This window comes from Fusarium verticillioides, chromosome 7, assembly GCF_000149555.1.
Source record: "Fusarium verticillioides 7600 chromosome 7, whole genome shotgun sequence".
NCBI classification, from domain to species: domain Eukaryota; kingdom Fungi; phylum Ascomycota; class Sordariomycetes; order Hypocreales; family Nectriaceae; genus Fusarium; species Fusarium verticillioides.
Genome location: NC_031681.1, coordinates 787,010 through 810,826, shown reverse-complemented (window position 1 = coordinate 810,826; position 23,817 = coordinate 787,010). Strand labels below are relative to the sequence as shown.

The following is a 23,817-nucleotide window of genomic DNA, read 5'->3' as shown; positions in this document are numbered from 1 at the left end:
GGGCAAGTCAAAGATGACCTACGCACGGGAAAGCTAGTCTATCCTGTTTCGTCAGTGTAAGTCGGCATGTTACGCAATTTATCATGTTTAAGGGTCTTCTTCCCTCTTGTCTCTTGTCTTTTTTGGAACCTGTCACATTGAAAGTGGAAGAAGACAAACAGGCCATTCTTTGCGGGGTCTTTAATTGGATGTTTTATCCGATTGTGCATATTCTCGTGGCTTTTTTGTTCTCTCCCCCTCATTTAATGAGGGAGTATTTATACTAGATGCTATCCCGGGGAATCGAGGTGCATTGCGATTATTGGAAGAGAAACGGCAAAGATATGGGTGCACACGATACAGAAGGCAAAAGCGCGAGTCCGAGGAGTAGTCTGAGGAGTAGCCCGAGGAGTAGCCCGAGGAGTAGTCCTCCATTACAAGAAAAGTCGGGTCAGGCGGGGCATGATGAGCAAGGTATGAGGATAACATTCACTTTGGGACATTGAGTAGAGGAAGAATGTTTAGTTGAGGTTGAAAGAGTCGGAAGACAGACGAAATGAGTCGCACAAGACAATCGCATGACAACTAACACCACTCCAGATACAGAAACACCCCCCGATGATAATCCAGGCCTCTTACAAGGCAACGCAGTAATCGAAGCCGGCGGCAGCGACGAAGACGGTGAATTCTCCGCCAGCGAGTTTGATCCCGACGATTCGTCAAGTCTCCGTTCCTCTTCAACATCCATAAACTCCAGTATTCTCGAACACAGCTACCAAAATGGCCGCCGATATCATCGTTATCGCCATGGACGATATCCCTTACCGAATGATGAGGCGGAGCAGAATCGTGAGGATATGCTTCATGCGATGATGTTGGAGGCTACAGATGGACGGTTATTTTATGCGCCGGTTGGGGATAATCCGCAGAGGATAGCGGATTTGGGGACTGGTACGGGGATATGGGCTATTGAGAGTATGTGAAAGATATGAGCTTGTGTGTGGGAGATGCTAATGGTGTTAGTTGGTGAGAAATATCCGAGTGCTGAAGTCTTAGGATTGGATCTAAGTCCAATACAACCAACATGGGTACCTCCAAACGTCAAGTCAGTCATACTTACACTTGCACTTACACTTACGCTTACCTCAAGTCTAACTTGGACAGATTCTATGTGGACGATATCGAAGATGAATGGCTCAACGGCGATGACTTTGACTTTGTGCATCTCCGCAACATGATCCCAATCCTCAAATCACCTGTAACACTCCTCAAGCAAGCATATGCGTAAGTTTACCCTTCTAAGTCCAAGACGCCTCTAATAGTATCAGAAATATGAAACCTGGTGCCTGGGTAGAACTCCAAGATGTAGATGGCCAAGTCCACACAGACGACAATAGCATTCCCGACGACTGGCCCCTAAAACGCTTCACAGAAATCATCCTCCAAGCATTCGCTCTCTATGAAACAAACGCACATGCCGCTGTATTCGGAGGTCAATATCTCGCTGAAGCAGGATTTGTCAATATAAAGCATAATTATATCAAATTACCTTATGGGACATGGCCAAAGGACAAGTAAGCCAGGCCATCTACTTGGAGAGTTATTGCTAATAGTGTCAGGGTCATGAGACTAGTGGGAATGTACTATCGAACTGCATGTGAGGAATTCTTCCCGGCGATTGGGAATCTGCATTTTCCGCAGTTGGGCTGGGGCAAGGATGAGATGGAGGTGTTTTTTGCAGAGTGTCGACAGTCTATGAGGGACCCAAAAGTCCATGCTTATGGGAAGATGCATTTTTGGAGTGGGCAGAAGCCATTGGATGCATAGAGAGTTGATAATGGGATCTACAGAACCGAAGAGAAATATTGAAATATTATATACCGAGAGGATCGTATATGAGGAAGAGAGGAACTAAACAGTATATGCTTCATGATTTATGCTATCAAATACCACTTTTTGACCCAACTCCAATCTAAACAGATATACAGAATCTATTACATTACCTCCGTCCCTTCTTAACCTTCTTACTTCTAGGTTCCTCATCAGCCCCCTCCGCATTTCTTCTCTTCTTTCTCCCCTCCTCCAACAACTTCTGCATACCCTCTGTGGCCTTGAACTTGGGATTCGAGGGATCAATAGCATACTCGTGGCTCTCAAACACAGCCTTGAAACGATCATCGTCAACATCCATGCTAAAGTCCTCCTGCAGACCGCCACGAGACTCCTTCGCGAGGGCCTTCTTTTTGGCCTTGCCCTTCTTCTTCTTGGCTTTTTCGGCGCGCACGATCTCGTTCATGTCGAAGTGGTCTAGATGGTCGGCTTGGTCTGCGTCTGCGTTGGCCATGACTTTCTCGAGCTGTTTCTTCTGGGCCTTATTTTCGGCCTCGGCGGCTTCGCGGGCTTCTCGCTTCTTGAGACGGTCCGCTTTGCGGATGGAGGTCTTGGACGATGCGGCGGGGTCTTCGGCGGCAGTGAAGAAAGGATCATCAAAGCCAAGGTCGTCAGCATCGCCTTCAGGAGCCTCGACAACCTCCTCTTTTTCCTCTTCAGCATCAGGGTCCTGGCCAGCACGTCGAGCTCGTGCAGCTTCGCGCTTCTTCTCCTTGCGCTCCTTTTCCTTTCGGATATACTTTTCAATTGTCGTCTCCTCCTCAGCTGTCTTCTTAGGTGCGCTCTCTGATAAAGCAGGTGTGAAAGTAATTTCCATGTCGCCTACGGGGGCGTTCTTGGAAGACTTGGTAGGTTCCTCAGATAGACCCAAAGCAGCGCGCATTTTCCGGCGCGCCAACTCCTTCTTGGAAAGTTTGGGCTCATCCTCTCCCTTCTCCTCAACGACCTCTTCTTCCTCCACATCGTCATCTTCGCTGTCGCTTGCCAAGTAAGCACGGAGATCATTCTCTTCAATCTCGTTGCGACTACCGCTGAAAGCACGGTTGATGGACTCCTTGCGCGATGCCTCCTCAGGATGCATATCCCAGGTAAGCTTGACCTTTGAGCTCTGAAGGGCGTTTGTCACGAACTCAACAGGCTTGTATGACTCGGGCACCTTTTCGCACTCGTCTCTGGGCTCGTCATCGAAAGTAACATCATCGGGCACGAATCGAAGATCAAGGAAGTTGGAGGATGACTGGTACTCTCGTCCATCGACAGCCTCGTAGAGCTTCTGCGCAACTGCTGGGCTTGAGCATACCATGACGGCATAGTAGTATCGTAGACGGTCGAGCTGATAAGACCGTAGCGCATCACTGTCAAAGTCCTGATCATCGCCCTCTTGGAGCAAATTCTTCTTGATTCGCTCGTCTCCATCCTCGCTTTCTTCATCGCTATCCGAATCGTCGTCCGAGTCATTCTTAGAGTTCTTGAACAATTCCTTCGGGGGTCCCTCAACTTCTTCCTGCTGCATGCGCTCCTTGCCAAATTCACTAGGGTATACTGAAATCTTTTCGATCTTGCCACCAGTCTCGGGAAGGAAACTGTTGAAGAGAGCCATGAGGTCGGTAGATTTGACGTGGTCCCAGTCAAGGTTGACAATGGCGATTCGATTCGTCACTTCACCAGCCTCGACGTCGTTTTGTTCGTCTTGGAATCGTTGCATGTCTCCCTCGATATCGACTTGCGCGCCGCCTTCTTCATCATCGGAGTCAGCCTCTTCCTCCTCAGAATCAGAGTCATCTTCAGAAGATGAGAAACCACCGCCTCGAGCAGGGTCGTATTTCTCGTGCGCATTTCGCAATTCTCGCTGAACGACTTCGTCATCGTCGACCTCGATGTCTTCTTCCTCGCCTCCCTCTTCCTCCTCGTCTTCGTCTTCATCCTCCTCGCGGTACAATCTTTGTAGAGCCTTCTTCTTGGAATCCGACTTGACTTTTCGGCCATATCGATCGACCTTGGCGGTAGCAGTGAACTCGTCATCCTTGAGCATGCGCGAGAATCGCTTGTCGATTGTGGTTTTTGTCTGCTTCTTCGAGGGCAATCGAAATCGAGGATCGGTCTCGAAGTCGGCAAATCGCTTATCAGCGATCTGACTCGCCGTAGGGGCAGCCTTCTTCGTTTTCTTGTCGTTTTTCATGTTGTCTTAACGAAGCTGGTTGTGATGAATTCGCAAAGCTTGCTTGAGTGGAGGGGCAGAAAACAGTTGGATTCAATTTTTTGGCGGTGAATCTATTCTGCCATGGCGGTAAGCTTATTCTGGTCAAACGCCCCACAGTCGGCCATCGGTATCCCCAGGCGCCGCGACTTTTCCAAAAAATTTCCAGTGACTTTGGACTTGGACTTCGATTTTGGTTTGCGCCAACGACAAGGTCTAGAGAACATCACCTCAATTCTCTTCATCTATATCGTCGCGACTCCCAAAAATGCCTCCTCATGCGCGACCTGGGCGAGGACCTAAACCTCAAAAGAATGGTCGAACTGAGCAGCGCCAGCAGAAGCGCAAGAGAGCGCAAGAAGACCTTCAACAGCTTGAACAGCGAGTGAATGATTTGGTATGAAAACATCATTTAGGACAATCTTTTATTCTGGCTAATAGGAATTAGGACCCCAAATCGGATGAAATCAAGAACTTTTCCCATCTTCCTCTCTCTGTACCGACCGCCACCGGCCTCGAAGCCTCACATTTCCAAACCCTTACCGATGTCCAAGCTCACGCTATTCCACTGGCTCTCAAGGGCAAAGATGTCATGGGAGCCGCCAAAACAGGAAGCGGAAAGACTCTGGCTTTCCTAGTTCCCGTCCTCGAGAAACTCTACCGTGCCCAATGGACCGAATACGATGGGCTAGGTGCTCTTATCATTTCTCCCACCCGAGAACTTGCGGTACAGATCTTCGAGGTGCTTAGAAAGATTGGCAGAAACCACGTTTTCTCTGCCGGCTTGATCATCGGTGGAAAGAATCTGAAGGAGGAAGCAGAACGATTGGATCGAATGAACATTTTGATTTGCACGCCTGGTCGAATGCTGCAGCATCTGGATCAGACAGCTGGTTTCGACGCCAACAACTTGCAGATCTTGGTCCTGGACGAAGCAGATCGCATTATGGATATGGGTTTCCAGCATGATGTTGATGCATTAGTCGAGCATCTGCCCAAATCACGACAGACACTCATGTTCAGTGCCACCCAGAGCAAGAAGGTCTCGGATCTTGCTCGTCTCAGTCTCAAAGACCCCGAATACGTCTCTGTTCACGAAGCAGCAGTTAGCGCCACTCCTACAAACCTCCAACAGCACTACATCATTACACCTTTGACAGAGAAACTCGACACATTATATGGTTTCATCAAGGCTAATTTGAAGAGCAAGATTATTGTCTTTCTGAGCTCAGGCAAACAAGTTCGATTCGTATATGAGAGTTTCCGTCATCTTCAGCCTGGTATTCCTCTACTACATCTTCACGGCCGTCAGAAGCAAATTGCACGAATGGAGATCACAAACAGATTTACAGCTGCGAAGCAATCGTGTTTATTTGCGACAGATGTCGTCGCGCGAGGAATTGATTTCCCTGCCGTCGACTGGGTTATTCAGGCTGATTGCCCTGAGGATGTTGATACATATATCCACCGAGTTGGTAGAACAGCTCGATACCAGAGCAATGGTCGAGCTGTGCTATTCCTCGACCCCAGCGAGGAGCCAGGGATGTTGAAGAAGCTTGAGCAGAAGAAGATTCCCATACAAAAGGTGAATGTCAAGGAGAAGAAAAAGAAGAGTATTAAGGATCAACTACAAAGCATGTGCTTCCAGAACCCAGATCTGAAGTACCTTGGCCAAAAAGCCTTTATCAGTTACACACGATCAATTCACTTACAAAGAGACAAGGATGTTTTCAAGTTCAATAAACTAGATCTTGATGGCTTCGCTGCTAGTCTTGGTCTGCCTGGTACACCACAGGTCAAGTTCAGAAAGGGTGAGGATATCAAGAAAATAAAGAACGCCCCTCGTGCTGGCTTGTCTAGCGACTCTGAGGAGGAGGAAGACGGCGAAAAGTCAAAGAAAAAGAATGAGGTGCGCACAAAGTACGACAAGATGTTTGAGCGAACAAATCAAGACGTTCTGTCAAGTCATTACAACAAGCTTGTGCTGGATGGCGAGGAGAATGCGGATGATGACGAGGGCGATTTCTTGTCAGTCAAGAGGGTACTGAAGGACGATGAGCTAGACGACGAGGCAAACAACGCTTTCAAGAGCACGGCAAAGGTCATTGATGGTCTCGGTGGTGAAGAGCCATTTGTGGTCGACTCGAAACGTCGTGAAAAGGCTCTCAAGTCAAAGAAGAAGATGCTCAAGTTCAAGGGCAACTCAACCAAAGTCGTATTCGACGATGACGGTAACGCTCATGCTATCTACGAGCTCAAGGACGAGGATGATTTCATGGGAGAGGGTCCAGCCGAAGAACAGCGCCGCAAATTCGTTGAAGACGAGACATCGCGTGTTCGCGAGGCAGATGTGGATGACAAAGCTCTCGCCAAGCAAAAGCGCCGCGAGAAGCGAGAGAAGCGCAAGGCCGCCGAGCGGGCAGAGCGTATGGGTATCGTATCAGACGACGACGGCGATGCGCCCATGCTTCACAACGCAGACGACGGCGAAGATCCTCTGGCTCTTATGCGATCACTGCCAATGGAAGGCGACAGGTCGGACAGCGAGGAAGATCGCGAGCCGCCCAAGAAGAGAGCCAAGAAGTGGTTCGAGGACGACTCGGAGGACGAGAAGAAGAGCAGAGGCAAAGGAAAGGTTATCAAGGTGCAGGAAGAGCCGGAGACTTTGGAGGATCTCGAGGCGCTTGCTACTGGATTGCTGGATTAAGGAGATGGATGGGCTTGATACCCTTTGGAGCCTTGTATATAGGCTTAGACAAAAGTTGCGAATTAAAATGCACAGGGTTAATGTTCAAGTTTAGTATCCGTTGGATAATGTTGATTTATGCTGTCGTCAGAAAAGTCATGATTAAATTGTAGGTAGCACCATTCTCAGCAAAAGCTATCAATTCCCATACCAGCTCCACGCTTCAATGCCTTGCGTATATAATTCACACTCCCATACAAGACTATGTACATGAACCAACCAACGCCCAGAAAGCACATTGAAGTCTAAATTGCGCCAATAGGTTTATTGACGCGGTGGTTCACAGCAGCTATTCCACCAGGTTTCCAAATAATCGAATACGATAGAAGCACGTATGGTCCGGCGCGCCGTAATTGCCCATCGATCGAACGACGATCTGATCTGTGCCGATTCCGAGGTTGGAGAACTGATCTTTGATGTGCTGTACGTGCACGCCGTCGTTTAGCTCGTTTCCAACGTATTCAAAGTCGCTGATCTTGACGAATTGGTCGGATAGGGGAACAGACACGTTCCGATTTGTGGTGTCGTCTCTGAACCAGTTGGATGTTATAGCAAACACTTGATCACGCTCCATTTGATCTTCGAATCTAGCAAAGACTTCTATCTGTCGCGGCCGAGCCAGTGGATCTGTCGTGGCGTTCTTATTAATGTGTTCGATGACGATATCAGTGGGAACAACCAGATGGCCCAGGTGAACGGAGATTCTGGCACCGTGGTATCGTCCGCTACCATCGATGTCGTGGACTGAGCAAAAACAGTCTCCTTCATCTTGCCAAGGGTGAAGAGCTGCCGCGGCAGGGAGAGGACGTATGCCAGAGATGCCGCGCTTCAAGGCTTCTGTCTTAGCGACGCCCTTCTTCCATGGATCCCATACACTTGTCGTGAGAGAGTTATCAATGGTAGCCCCGGCGCCAACCGCAAAGAAGTTGACCTGGTGCCTGAGACGTGTGTTCCAATCTTCATGGATCTTTGCCTTGGCGCCAACTCCGAGGACTTCATCGGATATAGTCTGGACAACGATCTCTTTGATGAGCTTCCTCATCTCAGCGTCCGATGTTCCCTGGGGGGCCATCAACTGTGCAGTACGGATCGACTCTTGAATATGAGTCAACATATCCGACTTTAACTCTTGGAGCTCGGCTTGAACTGTTGTTCGATGGGCCATTAGTTCATTCCCAAGGTGCTTTATGAATTCACTTCGCGTAACAACAGTCTGATTCTGCTTGCCGAGTTGCTCATTCACAATCTGGGCGACTTTCTTGTCAAATGCAGCTCCTGACCCAGCAGCCTTTGTCTTGGCCATTGCCTTCTCAACGAGCGGTTCGAGAACCTTGTTGTTATTCTTGAACCATTTGTCCCAGAAAGTAGGCAGCTTCTCCTCAATGCCGCGGTCGACCTCTTTTGTGAGCTTCGACTGGAAATCTTTGTCTTTCCCGAGTCCAGTCACAATGGCCTTCCATTGCTTTTCCGTGGAGATCTCGTAGTTTCCGCGGTTCTTTTTCATGTTCAAAAAGCTTCCACTCTCTTTAAGATAATCTTCAAGACCGTGGTAGAACTGTTGGGGAATAGCTGGTTTTCCATTGACGGTTTCCATGGTGATGAATTGAGGGAGTTTCGCTTCCAGCTTCTCGAGGCTTTTCTTCTGGTCACTGAGCTTTGACGTCAGCTTTTTCACTGCTTTTTTGACTTCATCTTGAATGTTGTCAATGGGAATGTTTGCAAAGACATCAGGCTCATCGTCATCTCTACTCCAGGAAGGCCATGAGGGCATTGAGAACGATGGTATCATATCTCCGACGTTGTGGACAAAGCCAGAAGGGTTCGGGATATGGAAATCACCTAAGCCAAAGGATGGCATGCTCGGTAGAGATGGTTTCACAGCTCCCATGCCTGAAAAGAGGAAGACTCCCAAAAGTAAGCTAACACCGACCATGAGGACAGTATAGACAACTCCTTCAATCTGAGAACCTCGGATTTGAACACCAGATAATCTGTCAAGAAAGTTGACGAAATGATCCATAATCTTATCGACCAACCATACCACAGACTGTAGATATGTCATGGGGTTTAGTAACTTCCACCAATCCGTAGGGCCACCATTGTTGTATTGGTCATCGTCAAAATCATCAAAGTCATCGTCTCCGTGCCGTCTCCAGATCAAGCTGAATGGCCAGAGTGTTGATAACCAAGCAATCTGTTCCCGATACCATCGACGCCACGGCTCTATTGGGGGCGCTCGTTCTCTCTCGGCTCTCTCGGCCCGTTCACGAGCAATTTGGTCCTCTGTTTCTTGAATCTCTCGCTGAATGTCCCAAACACGCTCTTGTGGATCACGGGGAATCTGGCGAGCCTTTTCAAACGCGCTTGATTGTGAAAGAGTCCTTCCAGGTGTAGAAAAAAGGCTCTGGCCCCCGCTTGTTCTTTGATCTCTCCTCTCAGGAGCAGCCTGTCGAGATAGCTGTTGTGCTGTCTGTCGACGGTTTGTGTTGGCTGTACGTGTAGAAGTTTTCTTTGTGATAGTGCGTGCCTTTCTCGCGTTGCCTCCATATCGGGTGTCGCTTTCAATATCTTCTTGGTCGCTTCCAGCAGAGCTTTCACTCTGTTCGCTATCTTCCACCAGAGGGTTTTGAGGCCGGGGCTGGCTTTGTCTGGTTTTGTTTGCGGCTGGTGTGTTGATCGAAGTCCTACTTCGGCCAGTAGGCGCAGCCCTCTTTTCCGGCTCGTCTTCTTCTAGTTCACGCGATTGCTGCCGTGTTTGTCTCGGGACTTGGAGTGACGTTTGCTGGGTTTCTCTCGATCTACTGGGCTGCGGCTCAAAATTGAGTTGCTGGCTTAGACGAGATGGCTGTAGGGCGCGCTGTACAGACGCATCTCGTTGAGCTCGAGGGTTTAGGTTGGAGGCAGCAAGTTGCCTTTCAGTACTTGCTGCCGAAGGTGGCACCGATCCTATTGTTGCATCTTCGTAGTATTCACTTTCCAAGCCAAAGCTTCGTGAGCTATCATCATCTCTCTCAGTCGCTAATTGCTGAACGGTGCCTGTTACTGGGCGTGATGTATCTGTTCCATGTTAGACTTGTCGAGAGCAATGTCCATGTCACTCACTGTCTCTTGATGGGCCTGCGTCATCTGCCCTTGCGGATGCTGGCCTTGACTTTGCTGGCCTAACAAATTCTTCCTCATCCTCGATGTCGTTTGCAAGGGCTTGATTAACGGCACTGCCCAAATCCATGCGCTGCAGACCAGCTCCCACTTTTGGCGGTGGTTCAGCAGCAGAGCCATATGTGTACTGTCTCCGTGTACTTGGAGTCCCTTGAAGAGCCGGTAAATGAGGCCTCACTAACGTATTCTGCGGCTCATTCGTAGATTGTTGCTCGGGTTCCCGGCTTGAGAGGCGGGTAGTGCGTCTACTGACTCTGGGAGGCATGATTGAGGTGAAAATGCGAAGGTTGAGTGAAGTTGGTGTTAACAGAGGATTTAACAACAAAAAGAATTCGGTCTGAAAGCAAATGAGCCCTTTTGTTTCATAAAAGCGTCCTTTATCTTTGAGATGGTGAAGATGTGTGAAAGTGGTCGTTCTTTGTCCTCTGAGGTGAAAATAGCAGCACTGACTTTGTGTCTACCACACAGACGAATCAGAACAACAACACCAAATAGCTCCCCGCCTCTAGTTGTAATTCACAAAGACAGGTTTGCCGTGCGCCAGCTTGACTGGCCAATCTAAGCGCTGAGTTGTAGTCAAACACGACAAAGAAACATGTTGGTGGCGGTGAGATGAGCAAACAATGAGTCCTGAGAGGTTCTGTCAAAAATTCCGCGATGATGGCAGTGCAATAATTTCGGTATCGGCGATGAGTTCCTTTGACTGGGTTGTTGGAATGCGTCTTTCTTTTTTTGTCGATACTTCTTGTGATGCTATCGCGAAGATGCTGTATGCAGGCGACGCGATACGCGCCGAGGATTAGGCGCAAATTGAGAGGCTGGTACGTGATCACGTGCACCGGCGTTGTACAAAGCCTCCAAATTACCTACAGTGAAGCAACATCCAGCTCAGATTGGCTTAAGAGATTGATTCTACTAAACAACCTCAGGCAGAACAATTGCCTTGTCGATTTTCAATTTACCTTTACAAAGTCTGCCAATTAAAGTGCGCCATCGTTCCAAATTCCAGCCGCATCTGATCCAGACCAACTCAACTTCACTTAGAGTTATTAGTTAAGAATCGAGACTCGCACTTACAGTCCATCAAAGCCTCGACCATGAGTAAAGTGCAGGATAATTTTCTTGGAATTTATATGAAATGAGGAATATTCTTGGTCATTCTTTAATATCTGCATTCCTTCGGATTCGTGGCTGATACGAGAAGCAATACGAAGTCTCAGAGTCGGACTTAGCCATCGGAGAGAGCGCAATCAATGCATGGGCATGTAAGTTAGAGTCATTATTCATGAATGGACGACACCAAAGTTTACTCTCCATCAACTGCCGACTACAAGGCGCATTGTTTCGTAGAGTGCAGGTTGATTAATTACATTCATAGTACAACAGAGAATGTAAGAGATATAAACATTACGAGGCCCGTACTCCACAGATACCCTGCCCCGCCCACCATGATCGTCTCTTCGGTCCAGTTCAAGCCGGGTAAACCGTCGTTAATGATTACAAGGCCGTTCGTTGTATGGAGCGCATATTGTAAACTCGATTTTTAAGTGTAATCCAATCGGGCCTATGCCATGCTGCGATATTATTTGCCACTCCTTCTCAATCACTCGACTCATTCTCGTGAGATCCGATATCGACAGTCTAGTCGTTCAGCCTCAAGCCCCCGAATAATCCCCCATGAGGCATGGCTAGCATGGGCATGTCAAGATCCTGGCAGTCCCACCGCCATTAAATTAGCAGCGTCAATCACATCAACATAACCCCCTCCTTGTAATGAGTGAGCTAGGCGAGCCCAAAAAAAAAACAACTGCCCCGCCATCCCCGACATTCTCCCCCTAACAATTCACTTCATTGACCTTTAACCCCGCCATCCCTCAACGCAACCCGCCTCCTCGACTTCTTCTTGCTTTGTGTTTTTTCACCGCAATCTTGAATCGCTCAGTCAGAACAAAGAAAGAAATCCATTGAAAATGCCTGTTGGAACTGTTCTTGTCACCGGGTACGCCACTCAACCGTCCCTTGCGACACTGACTCCTCCTATCTCTTATTGGTCCTGGACATTGCCTTTGTTGTCGCAAGCTCCAGGACACGGATAATACGTTGTCGCATAAGACAAAGAAGCACCAGCTAACGATTGATCCCCCAGTGGTACCGGCTACATCGGCTCTTTCACCACGCTCGCCCTTCTTGAGCACGGATACGATGTCGTTATCGTCGACTCCCTCTACAACTCCTCAGAGGTTGTCCTAGACCGCATTGAGCTGATCTGCGGTCGCCGACCTACCTTCTACAAGGTCGATGTCACAGACGAGAAGGCCATCGACGAGGTCTTTGCAAAGCACCCTGCCATTGACAGCGTCATCCACTTTGCTGCCCTCAAGGCAAGTCACATGTCAGCCAGAGCGATCACCTACGACTAACACCATCCAGGCTGTCGGCGAGTCTGGCGAGATCCCTCTCGAGTACTACCGTGTCAATGTCGGTGGCAGCATCTCCCTGCTCCGCTCCATGGAGCGCAACAACGTCAACAACATCGTCTTCTCATCCTCCGCTACTGTCTACGGCGATGCTACTCGTTTCCCCAACATGATCCCTATCCCTGAGCACTGCCCCATTGGACCTACCAACACATACGGCCGCACCAAGTCCATGATCGAGGACGTTATCACCGACTTTGTTAACGCCCAGCGAAGCAACTTAGAGAAGGCCGGTAAGGAGTTCAAGCAATGGAACGGTGCTCTGCTGCGATACTTCAACCCTTGTGGTGCTCACCCCACTGGTATCATGGGTGAGGACCCCGCTGGTGTTCCTTACAACCTGCTTCCCCTCCTCGGAAAGGTTGCTACTGGTGAACGTGAGAAGCTCTTGGTATTCGGCGATGGTGAGTTTTCCTAGTACATAATTGTTGCGCATCTTCTAACATCTGATAGACTACTCCTCTCGCGACGGTACTGCCATTCGAGACTACATTCACGTTGTTGACCTTGCCCGCGGCCACCTTGTCGCTCTTAACTACCTGCGCGAGAACCAGCCCGGTGTCAAGGCATGGAACCTGGGTTCCGGCCGTGGAAGCACTGTCTTTGAGATCATCAAGGCCTTCAGCAAGGTCGTCGGCCGCGATCTCCCCTACGAGGTCAAGCCCCGACGACAGGGAGACGTTCTCGATCTCACTGCCAACCCCACCCTCGCCAATAAAGAGCTCAACTGGAAGACCGAGCTCACCATGGAGAAGGCTTGCGACGACCTCTGGAAATGGGTCAGCAACAACCCCAAGGGTTACCGACAAGATCCTCCCGCCGAGATGGTTGAGGCTGTCAAGTCTTCCAAGGCTTAAAAATAGAAGAAATGATGACCGAGGCCACCCTTGTGCGAGCAGGCCTCTTGCAGTTTACGGAGCGAGATGAAAACTTGTTAAAAAGATTTATGTTTTTTGGTCATGGTTGAACCATCCATATAGCATTATAGACAGACAGCGTTGAAAATAAAAATTAAAAGGCTAGACTTAATCGATTTTAATGAGCAACTTTCCAATCGTCTTTCGGCTCTCAATGTCCTGGTGTGCCTGTGCCACATCCTGGAGAGGGTACACCTTGTGAATGGTGAGTTCGAGCTTCTTGGACTTGATGAGGTCGAAGAGCTCGGATGTGTACTTTTCGAGATCAGCTCGCTCGGAGACGTAGCCGTTGACTACGGGGCGCATCAAGCGGACGCACTTGGGTGTAAGTCGGAAGAGGCTCACGGGGTCCACGGCGCCGGACTGTATTATTGTTAGCTTGAGATGCGAAAGTTATTGGAGAATCACTTACAGCGTTGCCAAAAGAGATGAGGTTACCCTTTTTAGCAATCATCTCAAGATCTCCATCGAAGGTAACCTTGCCCACACCATCAAAGATAACATCCGCACCATGACCACCAGTGATCTCCTTGACCTTTGCAACAACATCATCATGAGAGTTGATAACCCACTCTGCACCATTCTTCTTCGCAAGCGCAAGCTTCTCCTCTGAACTGGCAGTACCAATGACCTTGGCACCGACAATTCGGAGCAGCTGAACGAGCAGAGTACCTACACCTCCAGAGGCAGCGTGAACAAGAACCCATTGGCCAGCCTTGACCTGACCAGCTTCACGGATGAAGGTCCATGCTGTAAGACCTTGCAGGTAAGCAGCGACAGCTTGATCAGTGGGAACCTCGTCGGGGATTTTAACAGCGTCAGAGGCGTTGACGACACTGTACTCGGCGTATGCGCCCACAGTTCCCATGAATACCACGCGCGTACCATTCTCAAAACCCTTGACAGAGGAGTGAGCGTCAACGACAGTACCAGCAGCCTCACGACCAAGCGTAAGAGGAAACTGGGGCGCCTTGTAGAGACCACTTCGGAAGTACGTATCGATATAGTTCAAGCCCGCAATCTGATTCTTGACGAGGATCTGGCCCTCACCAGCTTTAGGAACAGCAACATTGTTGAGCTCAAGGACTTCAGTGCCGCCGTTCTTGTTAATCTGCACGGCCTTCATCTTGGGAGGTACAGGCGCCATTGTAGCTGTTGAGAAGTGTGAAGTTATCCTGGAGATACGCTGGATTGGGATTGAGGGTGTGAGTTGTTTTGATATGAGGCTGGTTCTGAGCAGGGAGCGACGGAGAGGTTGAGCCATGAGGGTGAGGGTGAGTGTCGGGACGGGGGATTATTAATGTGTCGGGTCGGAAGAGGGCGGTTTCGGATGGAGGAGTGGTTTGGAGCTATAGCGGGGATGGGGGGATCGGGCCCATGATGGCGGGGTAATGATACTGAGGTGATTGCACGTCATGATTGCGGTTTCGGATTTAGATAGAAGGGAAAAGATGTTGATGCGAATGTCTCGAGATCGATATATTGGGTAGATGTAATAGATAGAGTGCTTACTTGGCTGAGTGACTGGTCAGATCGGCCGTTCCATTGCTTATACAGTTGCTCTTCTAGAAAGCAGATGACATGGTTAGCCATGGATGATCCTGCGTCTATCCTATCATCTCTATATTCGGTGTTTACATATACACACCCTATCGCGAGTCTCAACTATAGTAACAAATTGAAATGAGGCACAATATTCACAAGTCTTGCAGTTTATGTTCGATCTCATCCACTATATCGGTTCAAACTGAGCGGTGCTAGTGTTCGGCTAAGGTCTTACCCACATCACTTACACAAAAGTAAACTACCCTATAGCCAAGAGCTGGACATCAAAGATCTTGATACTTATGCAGTCTGTGGTCTGAAACGAACTTTTAAAGGCCTATCCATGCTTATAGTGGGAATTAAAATATCTTTCAGCCGCAGAAGCCTTTCTAATTGTGATAAAGCTGCTCAAATATTACAGCCTGACAGCTGATGATACTGCTGGGCTCAGGGTGATGTCGACAATGATTCTCAGATCTAGTCTGGACCATAAGGTAGGTAGTTACAAATACGGACACTTTGCGCCTGGAAGCCTGAGGAGATCCTCTTATATCCTTATGTGGTCTCGTACCACTGATATGCACCAGTGTTACAGCGCATTGATCAGATGGACCTCGTGATGCCTCAGCCAACTTGGACTGATAAACCGAGTCGTCATGATTTAAGTAGCCCTCTTCAAGGTTCACCGCAATGACAACTTTATGATATCATGAATTTGAAGTACATCGATTGGCTGCTACTCCAACACAAATGCCGAGTGTGGCTTTGCCCAAGTTAAGCTTGCGCATTGCTTGTTTCAATGCTGTTGGGAACTTAGTTGACAGCTAATATGGGCACGTCAGGGACCAGGTCAGTTCTGGACGAGCCTGCATCTCGATTATTGACGAGATCGTTATGCTAGTTCTCAATGGGTCATTATACGCGATGCCATCCATGTCGTCTGCTGAATTCTGCAGACCAGTCTTGAACACAGGATATTGACTATCAATCCAGGTGTTGGGATTTAGGGTAGACGACCGAGTCGGCATAATTATAATTACGCCTCCTTCAAGTCAATGTACGGTGACACCGACTGAGTCAATCGGAAAAGAAGAAGAAGACGAATAGACGATAAGGAGGGGAGGAAGTAAATTGTTGTTCCATGAGTTGTAAAAGAATGTTCCAAATGCTACCCCCAAAGGGCTTAGTCCTCGTCAACTAAAACGTTGTTCCAACAGTTTGGCTAAACTTCTGACGCTAATTTCAAGCTACTGGACACGAGAAGGAGTCTTCAAACATCAGCCCATTCATATCTCATCTACAGAAGTTCTCACATTAGTCTCGAAAGAAAGTCTCAATTAGGTTGAGGCTACGCCAGCATACGCGTGGCCAGCTCCTCTAAGACGGAGGCGTCGGTCCAACCTCCCGAGGGGTTTATTCTTAGGCGTCGCCCGAACTGGCCTGTTTACGGCCTAGTGATCGCCGCGAGAGTTTTTCAGCCAGGGGCCGGGCGTTGGTTTCATGTGTCAGTGGCAGTTGGAGCAGATGTCATGACAGAGGATCGTGGCAGTGCAGGCGGCTTGGCATGAGAGAAGCTTCGCAAGCTCGTCCAGGGAGTGTCCCTGTATACGTGCGTCGAAGGATTCTTATTGAGGCCGGCTAATTTGTATTGAGATGTTCATTGAGGTAATTGGAAAGATATTGCAGTTGAATTAGTGATTTGCGACCATTGTTTCGTCCAATGCTGGGGTCAGTGATTATCAATTAGACCTTGGGCCGCTATACGTCACCTCAATTAGAGTGCATGTTTTAGGGCGTTTACCTCGACGACAGGCATCCAAGTGTAATCTGCATTGAAACATTAGACATTATACACTGCCGAAGTTAGCGATTGCTTCCTTGAGCTTCAAGACCAGTAGAACAGGACTTTGATCCAATTGAACCTTGAAATCAAGACTAAACACAAGATATCAGGTCTCATTGGAGGCTCCCATCCAGTGAAGTACACGATGTGACACCCAGACGTGTGTGGGGTGTTGCGGCTGTGGCTTAGTGCACACACAGTGGGGTATCACAGCCTCCAGGCTCCCCCCCGGCTTCAGGCATATTCTGTAACACTCCACTAAGAACCGCCTCCGACTGGACCTCACCTCGAGACAAAAGGCGAGGCCACTGCACACTCGGCCAAGCCAGGAAGTACCGGCCTCAATTGTACAATAACAATATCATCGCAGCCTTGTGAGGGGCTGACTTCCATTCTTCTCAACCACGCATCATTCATCCATCTCAATTTGTATTCTTTCAACTACAACAAACACGCATTCATTATTTGATACCCAGTACAACGCCGCCATAATTACAGCATTTCAAATCGACTCTGCAATCGTCTTCTTACAGCTCATATAGTCATTGACTCGTCTATTCGCCGATTCAAATGATACCCCCATCTTGAAATGAATTCCTCTACGGTTAACGCCCGGCAGAGGCGCATTATCCAATTATCACAGCAATGGGGTTTCTCTCTACCACCCAATGCCCCTACTCCTCTCACGCGACCACCTCACCCAACCTCTTTTCGAACGCACGGCGATGATGAAGTCGCTGACGGCCTGCTACAGAGGCGGTCTGCTGAAGTCGCACAACTGCGACCTAAGAGTGGTTTGTCGCGAGCCTTCTCATCGAGTAACCTGAAAAAGGGAAAGCATTGGGATACCAAAGAGATACTAAACGTGTTGAACTCTTGGGTCGACAGTTCAGGCTCGCCCGGTGTAGCCGAATCATTGATTGCGAAATTGGCTGCAGCCGGTGTCGACTTAGGTGGTATGCAGACTCAGAAGCAGGGATTATTAAACAGACGAAAAAGCGTCGAACATGGTCTTGATCGAACTCGCCTTCTCAAATCCGCGATTGAACGAGACCAATTAGACATGGTGCATGTGCTTATACCGCATGCTGATCCATTGACCCTCGATATTTGTCTTCCAGCTGCGGTAAGGACTAGGAACGCGCGAATCGTGGAGGTCCTATTGAGGTATGGAGCAAATGCATCCAACACTGCGGAAGGGCAGGACGAATTCCGCAAGGCGTGCTCTGTTCCAGCTTTATCAGAGATCGCATCGCTTATCCTAAGATCCGATGGACGGCCAGAAGAAATATGCACTTCGCAAGCGCTTACCGACGCCACAAGAGCACAATGTTTCGACACTGTTCTACATCTGAGTCGTTCCACAGCAGATGGGAACTACAACAACGCTGAAGCTCTCAAGATCGCTATCAACGACCAGCGAAGAGATATCGCGATGGCGATCGCCACGGGAAACAAGCCACCTCAAAGTCCCGGCCTTGATGAGGCTTTCGAGCAGCTCATGAACAACACAGAATTAGAACCGCGGTCGAAACTTGACTTTGCTGAGCTTCTGCTTTGCTGCGGCGCCCAAGGACCTATACTGGAAAGATCACTTGAAGTGGCCTGTGAGACACAGTTCTTTGAGATGGCAGACCTTTTGGCTCGTTATGGAGCTTCGATCGAGCACAACGACGCTTCTGCTTTGAAAACCGCCATTTCGAAGGGCCAAACCAGCCTTGTGGGTTCTCTTCTCAACGGATCGTCTAAGATTGATCCTGCATTGGCATCAAGTTGTGTCCCTCTGATTCCCCAACATGCAGATCCTGGGACGCGACAAAATTTGCTATACTCGCTCCTCAGACGGGGAGCAAATGGCGATGTTCTGAACGATTGCCTCATTGTAGCTGCTAAAGCTGGGGATGTTCATTCTGTAGAACTTTTACTCAACCCACACTTTCGCGAGCCACCAAGCGGAAAGCAAAATGGGCAGGTAAAGCCACGCATCACTAACCGCCACGCTGTTGCATCGCCTGATTACCAGAACGGAGAAGCTCTACGGATAGCAATCCTAGCCGGTAATGCAGACATGGCAGCCAAGATCCTCTTCGCGAGACCCTCGAATGAAACACTTACCGCAATATTTCCTCTGGTTAAGAGCCTACACCCAACGGATCGATATCGTATGGTTGAGATGTTTCTCAGGGGAGCTTTAACCGGCCCAGCTTTGCACAAGGCTCTTCAAGATGCAATCAGTGAAGACCCTTCCCAGAGAGATGACGCCCTGATCAATCTTTTACTCAAGTATAATGCGGACATCAACTATGACGATGGTGCTGGACTCACACAGATTATAAACCAGATGGACCTGGAATTATTCACCACCTTGATGCAAAACGCTTCTCCCCAGACAGCAGCTGCGCATGTCAACAATGTGATGAGTATCGATAACCACCAAATCAGGTACGAGATGATGTCAATGCTGTTTAATGCAAGGGCGAGTGTCGCTGGACAACAGGTTGCGGAAGCTCTCCTGGCGAATATATCGGAAACACCTGTTGACATGTCTCTTCTTCGACTTATCCTTGAACAAGGAAGGCCAGACATCAATGGCCTTAATGGCCATATTCTGCAAAAAGCCGCTCAAACCCCTGACCCTAAGGTTATTGATTTGATCCTGACCTTGGGAAAACATAACAATGACACCATCTCTGTTTGTCTCGAAGGACTAGCAAAAATCCCATCAAGCGAGAACAAAGCTTGGAAACTTGATGTCATCTTGACTAGATCCCCCAAGAAGATCAACCTGGATGCAATGCTTGTGCATGAAGTCCAGACTCTTATCGAGGACACATCTGGCAATGCCTCATTCAAAACACTACAGAAACTTTTGGACCGCGGCGCGGATGTGAACGCTTTCCAGGCAAGGGCACTATGCAGTGCGGTCAAAGAAGCCAAGGACACGATAGTTGATACCCTGTTCGCTAGTGAGAAACCACCGACAGCGGCATCACTCGCATTCGCTCTTCCGCAGGCCCTCAAGATCTCGGATCCTATGACCCGCTTGACTTTCACTAAGAGTCTAGTAGAATCTGGAGCCTCCTCTCGTGAAGTCAACAGAGCATTGATCCATGCTATTAGCCATTTCACCACAGACGTCGCTTTGATCTGCGTTCTAGCCACTTATGCTGATGCGTCTGATGGAGAAGCCCTTGCACTTGCTGTCACGAAAGAGTCGGTCGAGGTTTTAGATCTCCTTCTCTCACAGCTCAAGCATACGGACGAGACCAGAGATTCCTGCTTGGAGCAAGCGATGAAGATCGCCGACTGGACAGTTCGTCTAGATATCTGCAATCGTCTGGCAAAATCTGGCGTTTCGTCTCAAGCAGCCTCTAACGCTCTGCTTGTTGCAGCAAGGGATGGTGATCTGGAACTTGGAGATGTTCTTATTGCTCATGGTGCCAGTATTTCCACCAACGGAGGTCAAGCTATCATTGAAGCGTGCCGCGGCGGTTCTGTTAAAATTCTTGATGTGCTTCTCAAGTCTAATGCCGATACCCAGAAGTTGACATTGGAGCGTGGATTCCAAGCTGCGACTGAGGTTAGAGATTTGAATAAAAGGGCGATGGTCTTCCAGCGCCTCCTCAAGAGGGGTGTTTCTGGAGAGGTTGTCGACATTCAGCTCGTTTCAGCTGCAAAGTACGGCGAAGAGGGCCATGAAGTGTTGCGTGTTCTGTTGGCAGCGGGTGCAGACCCCAACTACAGTAACGGCGAGGCAGTTGTGGCGGCAACCCGAAGCGCTTTTGTTGGTAGTCTCGAGTTGCTGTTGGGATTGTGGCATGAGGGCGGTAATCAGGTAAGTTTGACAAGCCATTTAGACACGCTGTCGCTAACATGTTTGTAGAAAAAGGCATCGCCTCCTACTTTGGTTAGGGCCATGAAGGCAAGCTGGAAACTTAACCAAGATACCAGGCTGCATATAGTCCAAGACCTGATGAAAGCAGGCATGCCAGCTGTGGATGAAGTCCACATTGCCTTGAGCAAGGCAGTTGGTGAAGACGAACCAGATGAGCGACTTATCCAGGTCTTGCTTGACTCTGGAGCATCACCGTTCACAAATGGTTGCTTTGCCCTTACCCAAGCTGTGCAAGGTGTCAAGGTTTCGGCACTAGATCTTCTCCTCGGTAGCAAGATCGACGAGGATGAGATACTCAAGCTTTTCGAAAATGGATTCTCAGAGACACAGTTCAGCACATGGTTCTCTCCGAACGGTCTAGAGGTTGCAAAAATGCTTCTAGCTAAAGGGGCCAAGGGAGTGGCTGTTAGCAGTGCTCTGGTACAGGTGATGAAGAATAGCACAGACGAGACTGAGCCATTGGCGGATGAGTTTGTTGACTTGTTTGTCGCTCATGGAGTCGATATTGACTTTGAGAATGGGGAATCTCTGATTTGCGCAGCATCAAAGGGTAATGCCCATTGGACAGAAAGGCTGCTTGCTTGCAAGCCATCACCACAAACTCTCACGCTTGCTTTTGAGCGTGTGTTTGATACGGCAAGGTCGCCTGATGAGGTACTGAAGCTGTTTGAACTATTTTCGGGATATCGCGATGGAGAAGTAGGACTAGATGTCATGACGCGGAGTGCTGGGTCGGATCCGATCCTCATCCGGGCGATATCGCAGTATCCTAGGTCGACAGAGCTGTTGCAAACGTTGTTGGATGCTGGTTTCTATCACGATCAGACAACAATGTATCGTATCCACGACAGCGTGGAGGAGCCTGAAGAGGTGACGGTGCTTGCCTGGGCGATTGCTCAGCCACAGAAGAAGGTCAGTTCAGCACTGATTAAGATGCTGATCGAGCGTGGTGGTATGTATTTCATTGTTATTCATTGCAGGCTCATCTCTAACATTTATAGCAAACGTCAACTTCGAGACAACAATCAGCCGAACCACCCCCCTTATGATCGCTATCCAAGCTCGCCGACCCGATATAGTTAAGGAACTACTTATCGAAGGAGCGAGCGTCGATATTACCGATGCCATGGGCAGAACACCTCTTGCGATGGCCACCGATATTGGCGGTGAGCTGTCGACTCGCATGATGGGTAACTTACTAGCATTTGACCAATCGAAGGATGATGGATCACTACATAACTCTGCTAGAGAACTCAACTTTGCAGCAGTATCAGTCCTAGTGGAACATGGTCACCATCCTGACTTCCCTAGTTCACTACACGATGGAAGATCTGCTCTTGGCGAAGTCTGTCGCCATGGAGCAGGGTCTGGTAAAATGACAGCAGACGCAGAGAAGCTCATGCAGAAGGTGATGACTTTCTTGATCGACGCTGGCTCAGATTTAACCTTGCAGTCGCATGGGAAGTCTCTGCTTCTTCTTTGCTTCGACTCTGCAGACCCTATTGCCACTACTCGCAGTTTCTTGAAAGTGGCTATGTGGAAAGAGATCAACAAACCGTTTAATCATTACACCGATGGCGAGTTTACGTATTCCCCGACAATGTACGTCAGCAAAGTTATGCCCGAATCGGATACTCGAGACCAGCTCCTCAGCCTTCTTCGAGCGAACCGAGCAGTGGATGTATACTACGCAAACTCTGGAGACCAGCCTGACGATGCAGTTGGTCTCCCTAATGATATGGTGGTCCAAGAACGCGAACGAAAAGCCAGATTACGACGAATTGCACTCGAAACTGAAGACCATGCTATTGCCCTTGCAAGAGCAAAGGAAGTGGCCAGTGTGGAGAGAGAGATCTGGAACCACAAGGCAGAAATCGAGGATGCTCGGCGTCGCAGACTCCACAACGAAGATATCAATGCAACACGACAAAAGGCTGATCTTGAAGAAACGCTCTTCCTAGCAGCTGTCAAGAGACGACAGCTGGAGCAGAACAAGGTCACGCAGTCCAGCCTCGAGCGTATTCAACAAGTCGCCGCAGCTGAACTCAAAGCCGAAGAGACCAGACAACAGAAGATGATTGAGTGGGAATCTAAACTGAACTCTGAACGGGCCGGTAATGCGCAAGCACTTAGTAGTCTACGCATCAGTGAGCGTGAAGAGTTGGAACGAATCGAACGAGGCGCAGACGAAAGAGTCAAGAGGAGACTCGAGGCGCAGAAAAAGTTGGTTGAGACACAGGAGAGATTGGCAAAGAGACTTGCTTCAGGACCTGGAGGGGGAGCAGATGCCAGGAGGCAGATTGGATTCGTGGAAGAGATTAATTAACCCTTCTGGATTCAGCATTAGCATCACTGGCAGGCTTGGCCCCGGGGATAGGCGTTTGGTGTTTTTGTATTCAGATACCTCTTATAGCTTATGATAAGATGACCTTTCTTTTTCTCCAAGCCTGAAACTTCTCAATTGGTCCCAAAATGATCCGACCATGGTTTTTCGGCAAATGTTTTCTTTGCTTGCTCCATGATATCCTGTTGCCTCCTCTCTGATATACTTGTCGTTAACGCCCTTGATGCCGCTCTGTGCCTCTCTCCTCTCTCCTCTCTGTCCTTGCTCTCCTGCACCCTTTTAAGGCGACGTTCTGCCTCTTGTTGTGTGTGCTTCTTCTGCAGCTCGTCTTCAATACGGCGCAGTCTCGACTCGATTCTGTTGATATTGCGCTCTTGTCTGGTGAGCGACTCGTGTATCATGTTGTTGGTGGACTCTAGATCCCTGGCGGTGCGTTCAAGTTCGTCGACGGAATCTCTCAGTGTGCTAATGGTGTCATCGGTACTTTTGGTGGTAGCATCGATCTTGTTGAGGGTGGCGATGAGCTTGGGGAGCAAATCCTTGATGGTGGGTTGAGAAGACATCTTGTGATAACAGAGGTGATAAGCGCTTCTACAGAAAGGACTTGAGGTATAAGAGAAGTGTGGGTAGGATGGGTTGGCGATGATGAAGAGGGTGAAAGAAGAGGATCAAGAGACGGAGCGTACGTCTCCTTTGTATACTCCTAACTACGCCGCCAAAGTCTAATCGTTTCTTTGTATTGACAGTGATATAGACAAGGAAGTTTATAGAACCGAGCTGCTTCGTGATTTGTCGTTTGTAATCTTATACTTCATGGGGCAGCAC

At 48.9% G+C, this 23,817-nt stretch overlaps 8 protein-coding genes across 10 annotated transcripts; 4 read left to right on the top strand and 4 right to left on the bottom strand.

Annotated features, from left to right (window-relative positions):
- The first annotated feature begins 151 nt into the window (after window positions 1–151).
- FVEG_06795 (hypothetical protein) lies at window positions 152–1,970 on the top strand. 3 transcript variants are annotated; one of them, XM_018895210.1, is made up of 6 exons: window positions 152–453; window positions 580–954; window positions 1,003–1,084; window positions 1,144–1,263; window positions 1,308–1,553; window positions 1,599–1,970. In XM_018895210.1, the coding sequence occupies exons 1-6, from the start codon at window positions 267–269 to the stop codon at window positions 1,804–1,806; spliced, it is 1,218 nt and encodes a 405-aa protein (XP_018752433.1). In that variant the 5' UTR covers window positions 152–266; the 3' UTR covers window positions 1,807–1,970. The 3 variants fall into 3 exon arrangements, with proteins under 3 accessions (XP_018752433.1, XP_018752435.1, XP_018752434.1); XM_018895212.1 differs by having other exon boundaries at window positions 1,308–1,970; XM_018895211.1 differs by having other exon boundaries at window positions 152–954.
- FVEG_06794 (hypothetical protein) lies at window positions 1,803–4,088 on the bottom strand. The gene has a single exon (XM_018895209.1). It carries the CDS (start codon window positions 4,046–4,048, stop codon window positions 1,979–1,981), a length of 2,070 nt encoding a protein of 689 aa, XP_018752432.1. The 5' UTR covers window positions 4,049–4,088; the 3' UTR covers window positions 1,803–1,978.
- A 174-nt stretch (window positions 4,089–4,262) lies between these two features.
- On the top strand, window positions 4,263–6,967 carry FVEG_06793 (ATP-dependent RNA helicase DBP4). Its single transcript, XM_018895208.1, has 2 exons — window positions 4,263–4,463; window positions 4,515–6,967. Exons 1-2 carry the CDS (start codon window positions 4,335–4,337, stop codon window positions 6,771–6,773), a joined length of 2,388 nt encoding a protein of 795 aa, XP_018752431.1. The 5' UTR covers window positions 4,263–4,334; the 3' UTR covers window positions 6,774–6,967.
- On the bottom strand, window positions 6,891–10,485 carry FVEG_06792 (hypothetical protein). The gene is made up of 2 exons (XM_018895207.1): window positions 9,915–10,485; window positions 6,891–9,869 (listed from the first exon to the last, which is right to left on the bottom strand). Exons 1-2 carry the CDS (start codon window positions 10,234–10,236, stop codon window positions 7,102–7,104), a joined length of 3,090 nt encoding a protein of 1,029 aa, XP_018752430.1. The 5' UTR covers window positions 10,237–10,485; the 3' UTR covers window positions 6,891–7,101.
- A 1,215-nt stretch (window positions 10,486–11,700) lies between these two features.
- FVEG_06791 (UDP-glucose 4-epimerase) lies at window positions 11,701–13,503 on the top strand. The gene is made up of 4 exons (XM_018895206.1): window positions 11,701–11,970; window positions 12,118–12,352; window positions 12,402–12,852; window positions 12,902–13,503. Exons 1-4 carry the CDS (start codon window positions 11,942–11,944, stop codon window positions 13,303–13,305), a joined length of 1,119 nt encoding a protein of 372 aa, XP_018752429.1. The 5' UTR covers window positions 11,701–11,941; the 3' UTR covers window positions 13,306–13,503.
- On the bottom strand, window positions 13,363–14,847 carry FVEG_06790 (NADPH2:quinone reductase). Its single transcript, XM_018895205.1, has 2 exons — window positions 13,778–14,847; window positions 13,363–13,728 (listed from the first exon to the last, which is right to left on the bottom strand). Exons 1-2 carry the CDS (start codon window positions 14,627–14,629, stop codon window positions 13,474–13,476), a joined length of 1,107 nt encoding a protein of 368 aa, XP_018752428.1. The 5' UTR covers window positions 14,630–14,847; the 3' UTR covers window positions 13,363–13,473.
- Window positions 14,848–17,066: 2,219 nt separating this feature from the next.
- On the top strand, window positions 17,067–23,096 carry FVEG_06789 (hypothetical protein). The gene is made up of 3 exons (XM_018895204.1): window positions 17,067–20,588; window positions 20,637–21,600; window positions 21,650–23,096. The coding sequence occupies exons 1-3, from the start codon at window positions 17,343–17,345 to the stop codon at window positions 22,972–22,974; spliced, it is 5,535 nt and encodes a 1,844-aa protein (XP_018752427.1). The 5' UTR covers window positions 17,067–17,342; the 3' UTR covers window positions 22,975–23,096.
- On the bottom strand, window positions 22,901–23,779 carry FVEG_15942 (hypothetical protein). Its single transcript, XM_018905171.1, has 2 exons — window positions 23,053–23,779; window positions 22,901–22,979 (listed from the first exon to the last, which is right to left on the bottom strand). Exon 1 carries the CDS (start codon window positions 23,553–23,555, stop codon window positions 23,106–23,108), a length of 450 nt encoding a protein of 149 aa, XP_018752426.1. The 5' UTR covers window positions 23,556–23,779; the 3' UTR covers window positions 22,901–22,979; window positions 23,053–23,105.
- Between the last annotated feature and the right edge of the window lie 38 nt (window positions 23,780–23,817).

What these genes read in the sequence shown, in the direction of transcription:
- FVEG_15942 (XM_018905171.1), bottom strand. Translation starts at nt 23,555, where the DNA reads ATGTCTTCTCAACCCACCATCAAGGATTTGCTCCCCAAGCTCATCGCC.
- FVEG_06791 (XM_018895206.1), top strand. Translation starts at nt 11,942, where the DNA reads ATGCCTGTTGGAACTGTTCTTGTCACCGG. An exon ending in TCCACTTTGCTGCCCTCAAG is followed by an intron (nt 12,353 to 12,401) that starts GCAAGTCACATG and finishes AACACCATCCAG; the next exon opens with GCTGTCGGCGAGTCTGGCGA. An exon ending in GCTCTTGGTATTCGGCGATG is followed by an intron (nt 12,853 to 12,901) that starts GTGAGTTTTCCT and finishes AACATCTGATAG; the next exon opens with ACTACTCCTCTCGCGACGGT.
- FVEG_06789 (XM_018895204.1), top strand. Translation starts at nt 17,343, where the DNA reads ATGAATTCCTCTACGGTTAACGCCCGGCAGAGGCGCATTATCCAATTA. An exon ending in GGCATGAGGGCGGTAATCAG is followed by an intron (nt 20,589 to 20,636) that starts GTAAGTTTGACA and finishes ACATGTTTGTAG; the next exon opens with AAAAAGGCATCGCCTCCTAC. An exon ending in GATGCTGATCGAGCGTGGTG is followed by an intron (nt 21,601 to 21,649) that starts GTATGTATTTCA and finishes TAACATTTATAG; the next exon opens with CAAACGTCAACTTCGAGACA.
- FVEG_06795 (XM_018895210.1), top strand. Translation starts at nt 267, where the DNA reads ATGCTATCCCGGGGAATCGAGGTGCATTGCGATTATTGGAAGAGAAAC. An exon ending in CTCCTCAAGCAAGCATATGC is followed by an intron (nt 1,264 to 1,307) that starts GTAAGTTTACCC and finishes TAATAGTATCAG; the next exon opens with AAATATGAAACCTGGTGCCT. An exon ending in GGGACATGGCCAAAGGACAA is followed by an intron (nt 1,554 to 1,598) that starts GTAAGCCAGGCC and finishes TAATAGTGTCAG; the next exon opens with GGTCATGAGACTAGTGGGAA.
- FVEG_06794 (XM_018895209.1), bottom strand. Translation starts at nt 4,048, where the DNA reads ATGAAAAACGACAAGAAAACGAAGAAGGCTGCCCCTACGGCGAGTCAG.
- FVEG_06790 (XM_018895205.1), bottom strand. Translation starts at nt 14,629, where the DNA reads ATGGCTCAACCTCTCCGTCGCTCCCTGCTCAGAACCAGCCTCATATCA. An exon ending in TCATCTCTTTTGGCAACGCT is followed by an intron (nt 13,729 to 13,777) that starts GTAAGTGATTCT and finishes ACAATAATACAG; the next exon opens with TCCGGCGCCGTGGACCCCGT.
- FVEG_06793 (XM_018895208.1), top strand. Translation starts at nt 4,335, where the DNA reads ATGCCTCCTCATGCGCGACCTGGGCGAGGACCTAAACCTCAAAAGAAT. An exon ending in AACAGCGAGTGAATGATTTG is followed by an intron (nt 4,464 to 4,514) that starts GTATGAAAACAT and finishes AATAGGAATTAG; the next exon opens with GACCCCAAATCGGATGAAAT.
- FVEG_06792 (XM_018895207.1), bottom strand. Translation starts at nt 10,236, where the DNA reads ATGCCTCCCAGAGTCAGTAGACGCACTACCCGCCTCTCAAGCCGGGAA. An exon ending in CGCAGGCCCATCAAGAGACA is followed by an intron (nt 9,870 to 9,914) that starts GTGAGTGACATG and finishes AACATGGAACAG; the next exon opens with ATACATCACGCCCAGTAACA.